This window comes from Bombina bombina, chromosome 1 (genome assembly GCF_027579735.1).
Source record: "Bombina bombina isolate aBomBom1 chromosome 1, aBomBom1.pri, whole genome shotgun sequence".
Lineage (NCBI taxonomy): Eukaryota > Metazoa > Chordata > Amphibia > Anura > Bombinatoridae > Bombina > Bombina bombina.
This window is the reverse complement of record NC_069499.1, coordinates 924,248,405-924,262,612: the sequence shown is the minus strand read 5'-3', so window position 1 is coordinate 924,262,612 and position 14,208 is coordinate 924,248,405. Positions and strand designations below refer to the sequence as shown.

The following is a 14,208-nucleotide window of genomic DNA, read 5'->3' as shown; positions in this document are numbered from 1 at the left end:
GTCTCCCACATTTGCCGTGCTAGTCTAGGACACTCCTCCTAAAAATGGCAGCCAAACTGTTGTACTGTGTAACACACAAAAAGCCCCATATAGCCTGTCACTCTATCAGAGCACTTAGTCTATGAGCCCAAAAATAAAAATTGAATGCCTCCAAATGGAAACTTAACCCTTTACATACCAAGTGCTTGCACCTGCCCCAATAAATCCTGTACATAAAGGATTATCATGTCCCTTAGAAAATATTGCAGAGTTAACTGTCTTCAAGATTGATATTTCCCCTTACTGCAGAGTTAACTATCTTCTTAAAGTACAAGTCTCCAACACCTAGAAGACAAAAGCACTTACCTGCAATCTAGCTGTCCGGCAGGAAGAAAAAGGACACATACTCCTTACAGAGACCTGTAGAAAAATAAAGAACAGAGTAACCAACTCTGGCTTTCTGTGAAGAGGGCAACAAATGTTAGGAAAACAAAGTAAGGACCACCTAGCCACTTCTAACTGCTTAAAAGACACCACTATTCTTACTCAAGAGATTGACGTGGACACAGCTAAACCCAAATCCTTGCTTGCAGGGAAAAGTACCCAAAAAAGGAAAAAAAAACTTCAGACACCAAACTTCACCTCCTCCATTGACAGAGGCAAAGAGAATGAATGGGGGTTATGGGTAAGGGAGGTGACACTTAACAGCTTTGCTGTGGTGCTCTTTGCCTGCTCCTGCTGGCCAGGAGTGAATATCCCACTAGTATTTGGAATGACATTGTGGACTCTCCATGTCTTAGGAAAGAAAGCTGTTAATTTTTTTCAATCCCTCTCTTTAAACTTCCACAGCTTGGGTATTAGTTCCCATATGTTATGGATAGTGGACTATCGCCACCTATATGAAAGAATTTATACTTGCCTGATAAATTCATTTCTTTGATGGTGGCGAGAGTGAATGAGCCCCCACACTTTTCTTGGGGTTGATTTGTTTTAAGCACAACTTTTTTCACTGCTCCTTTTTGGCTCATTCATTTTTAAAGGGATACTAAATTCAAATGTTTTCTTTTATGATTCAGATAGAGCATGCAATTTTAAGCAACTTTCTAATTTACTCCTATTACTTTTTCTTTGTTCTCTTGCTATCTTTATTTGAAAAAGCAGAAATGTAAGGTTAGGAGCCAACCTATTTTTGGTTCAGAATCTGGGTAGCACTTGCTGATTGGTGGCTACATTTAACTACCAATAAGTAAGCGCTACTCCGGTGCTAAACCGAAATTAAGCCAGCTCTTAACCATACCTTTCTGCTTTTTCGAATAAAGATAGCAAGAGAACAAAGAAACATTTATAATAGGAGTAAATAAGAAAGTTGATTAAAATTGCATGCTCTATCTAAATCAAAGATAAAACTTGGGTTTAGTATCCCTTTAACCTCACTACTTGGCTATACATTAGACTAAGGTAGGAGGGGTTTTATAGGGCTCTTGGGGTATGGGGAACTTTGCCTCCTAGTGGTAGGAATGTAAATCCCATATGTAACTAATCGTGAACTCTTGCAATCATGAAAGAAATTAAAGGGACATTATAGTCATTTTTCATCTAGCAACATTCTCACTGTACATCCAAAGTTATCTTTTTTGTCAATATACATATGCTACATATTAGGCATTTTGAGATATTTCAATTGTAAAAATATAAAAAGTTCCACTGCCCTCGAAAATGTAAGATATAAAGCTCTGGTCGCACGACCGACCTGCATTTCTGAACGTGAATCTGCAGCTTCATCCCTCTGTCGGAAAACGCTTCCTCCTAGTGGTAGAGAAGAGTAATTCCCAAGTGTAATGGATCATGGACTCTCACAACCTGTATGAAATAAACTGCCTGTAAAGCCATGAGCAGCCTTACAAATCTGTATCTTTAACCCCTTCACTACTGAGCATATAAGAAAAAAAGCTTATCTAAAGTACAGGAGAACCTTTGAAAACAATATATATTTTTAAAGTAGACCACCCAAGGTATTGATCTAGGCCCATTTTTGTATATTTGATGCCACTATATTGCCGCCAGATATAATATAAAAACAAACCATTAACTTTCTTAAACTTTGGATTTCTCACACACAACTACTGCAATCATATGACATAGCTATAAAAGCTTCTCTGGGATCCTCTTTGCTCAGAAATAAACATGCATGGCATTGACATTGCTTTTTGGCAATTAGAATGCCGCTAATTGCTGCCGTGCACCTTACTTGACATACCTGGCAGTGAAGTGGTTAATCAATTAGCTTTCAAGGATAATTTTTGATGTAGAGTAGAGATTACCTCCCAGTCCAACACCTCACAATCCTACTAAATTCTCTTCAAACAGCTCTCTTCCCCTCCCTCAACCCCCCCCCCATGGGCTTATTTTTTTATTATTATTTTCCTTGCAGTGTAGGTATCCCTCATCAACCCTCTGATATCCCCCCAAACAGCTCTTTAGCCATACCCCCTCCTACTAGTGACAGCCAATTTAGGCACTGCAGCAGTCTACCAGTACCCAGTATATTTTTGTTATTATTGCTTTCTAATGGTAGTGGCAGTCCATGACCCTTACTGTTGGGAATTACAACACCTGGCGACCAGGAGGTGGCAAAGACACCCTACACCAGAGTTTCAAATATGCCTCCTACTTCCCCTTCCCTCCCAGTATTTATTTTGCCTTGTTAAGGAGAAGACATGGATAGAGATACTGCTGAAATAAGAATATTTTCAGCTTTACTCCTTCAGAGGATAGTTCCTGGAAGAGGTGGTGTTTAGGAGGGTGCTGTTTGTGTATTGATTCTTCTTGTTGGAGGCGAGTCACAAACTAGTCACGGGTGTTGCAGGGTAGTACCTTTGCCTCCTCCTGTCTGGCCAGATACTTCATCCTTCTTACACCTGTCCTGTTTGTTACAGATCAGTACAGGTATAAAGAGCTAATGCCAGTGAGATGACTGAGTGAAGGTATGTACCTAAAACCTGGGCTCCATCTCTTCCCTAATAAATGCACGTAGTGCTGGGGATTTGCCATATTACATGGTGCAGGTCAATTCTCCCTTCCTTTCTGTTGAAACCTGACTGTCCTCACACGGCAAGGGTTCTATGATCAGACTGTGTGTGTGTGTGTGTGGGTGGGTGGGTGTGTGGGGGGGAGATAAGCTAACTGTGCCTTTATTTAAATTTGGGGCATTGGAAAACCCCATCTGAGATACTAGGTTAAGATTATGTTTGAGTATTTTACAGCACTCAGTGTTCTGTTTGTTTTATTCTGAAACACAGAATTATTTCCTTCCCTTCTGGGTGACAGCCGAGATTGCCTCAGCGCTCCAGTGTTTGCTCGGGGAGCTGAGGCCCTTTATCGCGCTGTGCATCTTTGGTGCCAGGTGGGAGCCGGAGCAGTCTTTCGTGCCAGGAAGTTCCTATGGCGTACTTACAGTCTCCATTCTCTTCCGGTGAGAATGCAATCATCATAGCTGACTTTACACTATCTGGGCTCTGGTATCAGGAGGGAGTAAGACTCTTACACCAGAGTTAGGGGTGCTAATATTTAAATATATCTATAGTATTTTTATATTGGGCACATTATCTGTATTAGTGTACTTAATTTTTGGGATCTTTTATATTGGTAAAGCAATTTTAAAAATAGAGGGTTAAGTATGTCTGCATAACATGCATACTCAATTGTGGGGATGGATCATTCTTAGACTGAAGCCATCAGGGAGGGACCCCATAAGGAGGATTCCTCAAGAATTTTTCCACCAAGTGTTTATTGTGTTAATCTACAACAGTATGCCCTTCACCTCAGCTTTGTGGCTTCTGCTTCACATCAGTTCTGCAGAACCATTCTCAGGATTCAGGTACAGCACCTCAGGCGGACCGACTGTGCTCCTCAGTTAAAGGGACAGTCAACACCAGATTTTTGCTGATTAAAAAGATAGATAATCCCTTTATTACCCATTCCCCAGTTTTGCATAACCAACACAGTTATAATACACGCTTTCCTCTGTAATCAACTTGTATCTATGCCTCTGCAAACTGCCCCCTTGTTTCAGTTCTTTTGATAGACTAGCATTTTAGACAATCAGTGCGGACTCCTAGGTAACTTCACATGCGTGAGCTCAATGCTATCTATATGACACAGACACCCTAGAAAAACATAATTTATGTAAGAATTTACCTGATAAATTCATTTCTTTCATATTGGCAAGAGTCCATGAGCTAGTGACATATGGGAAATACAATCCTACCAGGAGGGGCAAAGTTTCCCAAACCTCAAAATGCCTATAAATACACCCCCCCACCACACCCACAATTCAGTTTAACGAATAGCCAAGAAGTGGGGTGATAAGAAAGGAGCGAAAACATCAACAAGGAATTGGAATAATTGTGCTTTACACAAAAAAATCATAACCACCATAAGAAGGGTGGGCCTCATGGACTCTTGCCAATATGAAAGAAATTAATTTATCAGGTAAATTCTTACATAAATTATGTTTTCTTTCATGTAATTGGCAAGAGTCCATGAGCTAATGAAGTATGGGATAGCAAATACCCAAGATGTGGAACTCCACGCAAGAGTCACTAGAGGGAAAAAAATAAAGACAGCCAATTCTGCTGAAAAAAGAATCCACAACCCAAATCAAACGTTTTAATCTTTATAATGAAAAAAACTGAAATTATAAACAGAAGAATCAAACTGAAACAGCTGCCTGAAGTACTTTTCTACCAAAAACTGCTTCTGAAAAAGAGAAAACAAAAATGGTAGAATTTAGTAAAAGTATGCAAAGAAGACCAAGTTGCTGCTTTGCAAATCTGATCAAAAGAAGCTTCATTCTTAAAAGCCCAGGAAGTAGAAACTGACCTAGTAGAATGAGCCGTAATCCTCTGAGGCAGGAATTTACCCGACTCCAAATAAGCATGATGAATCAAAAGCTTTAACCAAGATGCCAAAGAAATGGCAGAAGCCTTCTGACCTTTCCTAGAACCAGAAAAGATAACAAATAGACTAGAAGTCTTTCTGAAATCTTTAGTAGCTTCAACATAATATTTCAAAGCTCTTACCACATCCAAAGAATGTAAAGATCTCTCCAAAGAATTCTTAGGATTAAGACACAACGAGGGGACAACAATTTCTCTACTAATGTTGTTGGAATTCACAACTTTAGGTAAAAATTTAAATGAAGTCCGCAAAACCGCCTTATCCTGATGAAAAATCAGAAAAGGAGACTCACAAGAAAGAGCAGATAATTCAGAAACTCTTCTAGCAGAAGAGATGGCCAAAAGGAACAATACTTTCCAAGAAAGTAATTTAATGTCCAGAGAATGCATAGGCTCAAACGGAGGAGCCTGTAAAGCCCTCAAAACCAAATTAAGACTCCAAGGAGGAGAGAATGACTTAATGACAGGCTTGATACGAACCAAAGCCTGTACAAAACAATGAATATCAGGAAGATTAGCAATTTTTCTGTGGAACAGTACAGAAAGAGTAGAGATTTGTCCTTTCAAGGAACTTGCAGACAAACCCTTACCCAAACCATCCTGAAGAAACTGTAAAATTCTAGGAATTCTAAAAGAAAGCCAAGAGAAATGTAAGTCTTCCAAACTCGATGATAAATCTTTATAGACACAGATTTGCGAGCCTGCAACATAGTATTAATCACTGAGTCAGAGAAACCTCTATGACAAAGCGTTCAATCTCCATACCTTCAAATTTAATGATTTGAGATCCTGATGGAAAAATGGACCTTGAGATAGAAGATCTGGCCTTAACGGAAGTGGCCAAGGTTGGCAACTGGACATCCGAACAAGATCCGCATACCAAAACCTGTGTGGCCATGCTGGAGCCACCAGCAGTACAAATGAACGCTCCATTATGATTTTGGAAATCACTCTTGGAAGAAGAACTAGAGGCAGAAAGATATAAGCAGGTTGATAACTCCAAGGAAGTGACAACACATCCACTGCTTCCGCCTGAGGATCCCTGGACCTGGACAGATACCTGGGAAGTTTCCTGTTTAGATGAGAAGCCATCAGATCTATTTCTGGAAGCCCCCACATCTGAACAATCTGAAAAAACACATCTGGGTAAAGAGACCACTCTCCCGGATGTTAAGGCTGGCGACTGAGATAATCCGCTTCCCAATTGTCTATACCTGGGATATGGACCGCAGAGATTAGACAAGAGCTGGATTCCGCCCATGCAAGTATCCGAAATACTTCTTTCATAGCTTGAGGACTGTGAGTCCCACCTTGATGATTGACATACGCCACGGTTGTGACATTGTCTGTCTGAAAACAAATAAACGGTTCTCTCTTCAGAAGAGGCCAAAACTGAAGAGTTCCAAAATATTGATTGGTAATCTCGCCTCTTGAGATTTCCAAACCCCCTGCGCTGTCAGAGATCCCCAGACAGCTCCCCAACCTGAAAGACTCGCATCTGTTGTGATCACAGTCCAGGTTTGATGAACAAAAGAGGTACCTTGAACTAAACGATGGTGATCTAACCACCAAGTCAGAGATCGTCGAATATTGGGATTTAAGGATATTAATTGTGATATCTTTGTATAATCCCTGCACCATTGGCTCAGCATACAAAGCTGAAGAGGTGTCATGTGAAAACGAGCAAAGGGGATCGCGTCGGATGCTGCAGTCATGAGACCTAAAACCTCCATGCACATAGCTACTGAAGGGAATGATTGAAACTGAAGGTTCCGACAAGCTGAAACCCATTTCAGACGTCTCTTTTCTGTTAGAGACAAAGTCATGGATACTGAATCTATTTGGAATCCTAAAAAGGTTGTCCTTGTCTGAGGAATCAAGGAACTTTTTGGTAAATTGATCCTCCAATCATGTCTTTGAAGAAACAACACTAATTGATTTGTGTGTGATTCTGCAGAATGTAAAGACTGAGCAAGTACCAAGATATCGTCCAAATAAGGAAACACCGCAATACCCCGCTCTCTGATTACAGAGAGTAGGGCACCGAGAACCTTTGAAAAGATCCTTGGAGCCAAAAGGGCAAAAGGAAGAGCAACAAATTGGTAATGCTTGTCTAGAAAAGAGAATCTCAGGAACTGATAGTGATCTGGATGAATCGGAATATGAAGATATGCATCCTGTAAGTCTATTGTGGACATATAATGCCCTTGCTGAACAAAAGGCAGAATAGTCCTTATAGTCACCAACTAGAATGTTGGTATTCTTACGTAACGATTCAAAATTTTTAGATCCAGAACTGGTCTGAAAGAATTCTCCTTCTTTGGAACAATGAACAGATTTGAATGAAACCCCAGACCCCGTTCCTGAAAAGGAACTGGCACAATTGCCCCAGATAACTCCAGGTCTGAAACAAACTTCAGGAAAGCCTGAGCCTTTACTGGGTTCACTGGCATGCGTGAGAGAAAGAAACTTCTCACAGGCGGTCTTACTTTGAAACCTATTCTGTACCCTTGAGAAACAATGTTTTAGATCCAAAGATTTTGGATTGAATTGATCCAAACATCCTTGTAAAATCGTAGTCTGCCCCCTACCAGCTGCGCTGGAATGAGGGCCGCACCTTCATGTGGACATGGGGGCTGATTTTGATTTTTCAAATGGCTTAGATTTATTCCAGACTGGAGAAGGCTTCCAATTGGAAACCATTCATTTAGGGGAAGGGTCAGGTTTCTGTTCCTTATTTTGACAGTTAGCAGCCTTAAATTTACCCTTAGATTTTTTTATCCTGAGGTAAAAAAAGCTCCCTTCCCCCCCAGTGACAGTTGAAATAACAGAATTTATGTTTACCTGATAAATTACTTTCTCCAACGGTGTGTCCGGTCCACGGCGTCATCCTTACTTGTGGGATATTCTCTTCCCCAACAGGAAATGGCAAAGAGCCCAGCAAAGCTGGTCACATGATCCCTCCTAGGCTCCGCCTACCCCAGTCATTCGACCGACGTTAAGGAGGAATATTTGCATAGGAGAAACCATATGATACCGTGGTGACTGTAGTTAAAGAAAATAAATTATCAGACCTGATTAAAAAACCAGGGCGGGCCGTGGACCGGACACACCGTTGGAGAAAGTAATTTATCAGGTAAACATAAATTCTGTTTTCTCCAACATAGGTGTGTCCGGTCCACGGCGTCATCCTTACTTGTGGGAACCAATACCAAAGCTTTAGGACACGGATGAAGGGAGGGAGCAAATCAGGTCACCTAAATGGAAGGCACCACGGCTTGCAAAACCTTTCTCCCAAAAAATAGCCTCAGAAGAAGCAAAAGTATCAAACTTGTAAAATTTGGTAAAAGTGTGCAGTGAAGACCAAGTCGCTGCCCTACATATCTGATCAACAGAAGCCTCGTTCTTGAAGGCCCATGTGGAAGCCACAGCCCTAGTGGAATGAGCTGTGATTCTTTCAGGAGGCTACCGTCCGGCAGTCTCGTAAGCCAATCTGATGATGCTTTTAATCCAAAAAGAGAGAGAGGTAGAAGTTGCTTTTTGACCTCTCCTGTTACCAGAATAAACAACAAACAAGGAAGATGTTTGTCTAAAATCCTTTGTAGCATCTAAATAGAATTTTAGAGTGCGAACAACATCCAAATTGTGCAACAAACGTTCCTTCTTCGAAACTGGTTTCGGACACAAAGAAGGCACGACTATCTCCTGGTTAATGTTTTTGTTAGAAACAACTTTTGGAAGAAAACCAGGTTTAGTACGTAAAACCACCTTATCTGCATGGAACACCAGATAAGGAGGAGAACACTGCAGAGCAGATAATTCTGAAACTCTTCTAGCGGAAGAAATTGCAGCCAAAAACAAAACTTTCCAAGATAATAACTTAATATCAACGGAATGTAAGGGTTCAAACGGAACCCCCTGAAGAACTGAAAGAACTAAGTTGAGACTCCAAGGAGGAGTCAAAGGTTTGTAAACAGGCTTGATTCTAACCAGAGCCTGAACAAAGGCTTGAACATCTGGCACAGCTGCCAGCTCTTTGTGAAGTAACACAGACAAGGCAGAAATCTGTCCTTTCAAGGAACTTGCAGATAATCCTTTCTCCAATCCTTCTTGAAGAAAGGATAGAATCCTAGGAATCTTTACCTTGTCCCAAGGGAATCCTTTAGATTCACACCAACAGATATATTTTTTCCATATTTTGTGGTAAATTTTTCTAGTTACAGGCTTTCTGGCCTGAACAAGAGTATCAATAACAGAATCTGAGAACCCTCGCGTTGATAAGATCAAGCGTTCAATCTCCAAGCAGTCAGCTGGAGTAGGACCAGATTCGGATGTTCGAACGGACCTTGAACAAGAAGGTCTCGTCTCAAAGGTAGCTTCCATGGTGAAGCCGATGACATATTCACCAGATCTGCCTACCAAGTCCTGCGTGGTTACGCAGGAGCTATCAAGATCACCTACGCCCTCTCCTGATTGATCCTGGTTACCAGCCTGGGGATGAGAGGAAACGGCGGGAATACATAAGCTAGGTTGAAGGTCCAAGGTGCTACTAGTGCATCTACTAGAGTCGCCTTGGGATCCCTGGATCTGGACCCGTAGCAAGGAACCTTGAAGTTCTGACGAGAGGCCATCAGATCCATGTCTGGAATGCCCCACAGTTGAGTGATTTGGGCAAAGATTTCCGGATGGAGTTCCCACACCCCCGGATGCAATGTCTGACGAATCAGAAAATCCGCTTCCCAAGTTTCCACTCCTGGGATGTGGATTGCAGACAGGTGGCAGGAGCGAGTCTCCGCCCATTGAATGATTTTGGTCACTTCTTCCATCGCCAGGGAACTCCTTGTTCCCCCCTGATGGTTGATGTACGCAACAGTCGTCATGTTGTCTGATTGAAACCGTATGAACTTGGCCCTCGCTAGCTGAGGCCAAGCCTTGAGAGCATTGAATATCGCTCTCAGTTCCAGAATATTTATCGGTAGAAGAGATTCTTCCCGAGACCAAAGACCCTGAGCTTTCAGGGATCCCCAGACCGCGCCCCAGCCCATCAGACTGGCGTCGGTCGTGACAATGACCCACTCTGGTCTGCGGGAGGTCACCCCTTGCGACAGGTTGTCCAGGGACAGCCACCAACGGAGTGAGTCTCTGGTCCTCTGATTTACTTGTATCTTCGTAGACAAGTATGTATAGTCCCCATTCCACTGACTGAGCATACACAATTGAAATGGTCTTAGATGAATGCGCGCAAAAGGAACTATGTCCATTGCCGCTACCATCAAACCTATCACTTCCATGCACTGTGCTATGGAAGGAAGAGGAACGGAAGGAAGTATCCGACAAGAGTTTAGAAGTTTTGTTTTTCTGGTCTCTGTCAGAAAAATCCTCATTTCTAAGGAGTCTATTATTGTTCCCAAGAAGGGAACTCTTGTCGACGGAGATAGAGAACTCTTTTCCACGTTCACTTACCATCCGTGAGATCTGAGAAAGGCCAGGACTATGTCCGTGTGAGCCTTTGCTTGAGGAAGGGACGACGCTTGAATCAGAATGTCGTCCAAGTAAGGTACTACAGCAATGCCCCTTGGTCTTAGCACCGCCAGAAGGGACCCTAGTACCTTTGTGAAAATCCTTGGAACAGTGGCTAATCCGAAAGGAAGCGCCACGAACTGGTAATGCTTGTCCAGGAATGCGAACCTTAGGAACCGATGATGTTCCTTGTGGACAGGAATATGTAGATACGCATCCTTTAAATCCACCGTGGTCAAGAATTGACCTTCCTGGATGGAAGGATTGTTCGAATGGTTTCCATTTTGGACGATGGAACCTTGAGAAACTTTTTTAGGATCTTGAGATCTAAGATTGGTCTGAACGTTCCCTCTTTTTTGGGAACTACGAACAGATTGGAGTAGAACCCCATCCCTCGTTCTTTTAATGGAACAGGATGAATCACTTCCAGAAGATAACCTTGGAAGACTATTTCTAGTGCCCAAGGATCCAGAACATCTCTTGCCCAAGCCTGAGTGAAGAGAGAGAGTCTGCCCCCCACCAAATCCGGTCCCGGATCGGGGGCCCGCATCTCATGCTGTCTTGGGAGCAGTGGCAGGTTTCTTGGCCTGCTTTCCTTTGTTCCAGCCTTGCCTTGGTCTCCAGGCTGGATTGGCTTGAGAAGTATTACCCTCCTGCTTAGAGGACGTAGCACTTGGGGCTGGTCCGTTTCTGCGAAAGGGACGAAAATTAGGTTTATTTTTGTCCTTGAAAGACCTATTCTGAGGAAGGGCGAGGCCCTTGCCCCCAGTGATATCAGAGATAAACACTTTCAAGTCAGGGCCAAACAGTGTTTTCCCCTTGAAAGGAATGTCAAACAATTTGTTCTTGGAAGACGCATCCGCTGACCAAGATTTTAACCAAAGCGCTCTGCGCGCCACAATAGCAAACCCAGAATTTTTCGCCGCTAACCTAGCCAATTGCAAGGTGGCGTCTAGGGTGACAGAATTAGCCAATTTAAGAGCACGAATTCTGTCCATAATCTCCTCATAAGAAGAAGAATTACTAATAATCGCCTTTTCTAGCTCATCGCACCAGAAACACGCGGCTGTAGTGACAGGGACAATGCATGCAATTGGTTGTAGAAGGTAACCTTGCTGAACAAACATCTTTTTTAGCAAACCTAATTTTTTATCCATAGGATCTTGGAAAGCACAACTATCTTCTATGGGTATAGTGGTGCGCTTGTTTAGAGTAGAAACCGCCCCCTCGACCTTGGGGACTGTCTGCCATAAGTCCTTTCTGGGGTCGACTATAGGAAACAATTTTTTTAAATATGGGGGGAGGTACGAAAGGTACACCGGGCCTGTCCCATTCTTTATTAACAATGTACGCCACCCGCTTGAGTATAGGAAAAGCTTCGGGGGGCCCCGGGGCCTCTAGGAACTTGTCCATTTTACATAGTGTTTCTGGAATGACCAGATAATCACAATCATCCAAATTGGATAACACCTCCTTAAGCAGAGCGCGGAGATGTTCCAACTTAAATTTAAAAGTAATCACATCAGGTTCAGCTTGTTGAGAAATTTTTCCTGAATCTGAAATTTCTCCCTCAGACAAAACCTCCCTGGCCCCCTCAGACTGGTGTAGGGGCCCTTCAGAAACAATATCATCAGCGGCCTCATGCTCTTCAGTATTTTCTAAAACAGAGCAGTCGCGCTTTCGCTGATAAGTGGGCATATTGGCTAAAATGTTTTTGATAGAATTATCCATTACAGCCGTTAATTGTTGCGTAGTAAGGAGTATTGGCGCGCTAGATGTACTAGGGGCCTCCTGTATGGGCAAAACTGGTGTAGACGAAGGAGGGGATGATGCAGTACCATGCTTACTCCCCTCACTTGAGGAATCATCTTGGGCATCATTTTTACTAAATTTATTATGACATAAATCACATCTATTTAAATGAGAAGGAACCTTGGCTTCCCCACAGTCAGAACACAATCTATCTGGTAGTTCAGACATGTTAAACAGGCATAAACTTGATAACAAAGCACAAAAAACGTTTTAAAATAAAACCGTTACTGTCACTTTAAATTTTAAACTGAACACACTTTATTACTGCAATTGCGAAAAAGTATGAAGGAATTGTTCAAAATTCACCACAGTGTCTTAAAGCCTTAAAAGTATTGCACACCAAATTCGGAAGCTTTAACCCTAAAAATAACGGAACCGGAGCCGTTTTTATATTTAACCCCTTTACAGTCCCTGGAATCTGCTTTGCTTAGACCCAACCAAGCCCAAAGGGGAATACGATACCAAATAATGCCTTCAGAAAGACTTTTCTATGTATCAGAGCTCCACACACATGCAGCTGCATGTCATGCTGTTCTCAAAAACAAGTGCGCCATACCGGCGCGAAAATGAGGCTCTGACTATGATTAGGGAAAGCCCCAATAGAATAAAGTGTCTAAAACAGTGCCTGCCGATATTATTTTACAAAAAATACCCAGATTAAATGATTCCTCAAGGCTAAATATGTGTAAATATGATCGATTTAGCCCAGAAAATGTCTACAGTCTTAATAAGCCCTTGTGAAGCCCTTATTTACTGTGTGAATAAAAATGGCTTACCGGATCCCATAGGGAAAATGACAGCTTCCAGCATTACATCGTCTTGTTAGAATGTGTCATACCTCAAGCAGCAAAAGACTGCTCACTGTTCCCCCAACTGAAGTTAATTCCTCTCAACAGTCCTGTGTGGAACAGCCATGGATTTTAGTAACGGTTGCTAAAATCATTTTCCTCATACAAACAGAAATCTTCATCTCTTTTCTGTTTCAGAGTAAATAGTACATACCAGCACTATTTTAAAATAACAAACTCTTGATTGAATAATAAAAACTACAGTTAAACACTAAAAAACTCTAAGCCATCTCCGTGGAGATGTTGCCTGTACAACGGCAAAGAGAATGACTGGGGTAGGCGGAGCCTAGGAGGGATCATGTGACCAGCTTTGCTGGGCTCTTTGCCATTTCCTGTTGGGGAAGAGAATATCCCACAAGTAAGGATGACGCCGTGGACCGGACACACCTATGTTGGAGAAAACAGAATCCAACTGAGAACCAAATAATGTATTACCTTGGAAAGAAAGAGATAGCAATGTTGATTTAGAAGTCATATCAGCATTCCAAGATTTAAGCCATAAAGCTCTTCTAGCTAAAATAGCTAAAGACATATACCTGGCATCAATTCTAATGATATAAAAAATGGCATCACAAATGAAATTATTAGCATGTTGAATTAGCTTAACAATGCTATACACATTATGATCTGGTACTTGTTGCGCTAAAGTTTCCAACCAAAAAGTTGAAGCAGCAGCAACAGCCAAAGAAATAGCAGGCCTAAGAAGATGACCTGAACATAAATAAGCCTTCCTTAGATAAGATTCAAATTTCCTATCTAAAGGATCTTTAAAAGAAGTACTATCTGTCGTAGGAATAGTAGTACGCTTTGCAAGAGTAGAGATGGCCCCATCAATTTTGGGGATCTTTTCCCAAAACTCCAATCTACCAGTCGGCAAAGGATACAGTTTTTTAAACATTGAAGGAGGAGTAAATGAAGTACCCAGACTAACATCAATTTTGATATAAAAAATGGCATCACAAATGAAATTATTAGCATGTTGAATCAACTTAACAATGCTAGACAAATCCTGATCCGATACTTGTTGTGCTAAAGTTTCCAACCAAAAAGTTGAAGCAGCTGCAACATCAGCCAAAGAAATTGCAGGCCTA

At 41.9% G+C, this 14,208-nt stretch overlaps 1 protein-coding gene across 4 annotated transcripts in view; it reads right to left on the bottom strand.

Moving 5' to 3' along the window:
- The window catches only part of ANKRD11 (ankyrin repeat domain containing 11), a 1,020,931-nt gene that overhangs the window by 302,830 nt on the left and 703,893 nt on the right, over positions 1-14,208 (bottom strand). The window contains exon 1 of one of the 4 annotated variants that reach the window (XM_053692364.1): positions 346-395. The exons of the other annotated variants lie outside the window; for them this stretch is intronic. Within the exon in view, the coding sequence (XP_053548339.1) occupies positions 346-384 (39 nt within the window). The 5' untranslated portion in view covers positions 385-395. Of the gene's footprint in view, positions 1-345; positions 396-14,208 lie in introns of those variants that run through there. 4 annotated transcript variants of the gene reach the window in all.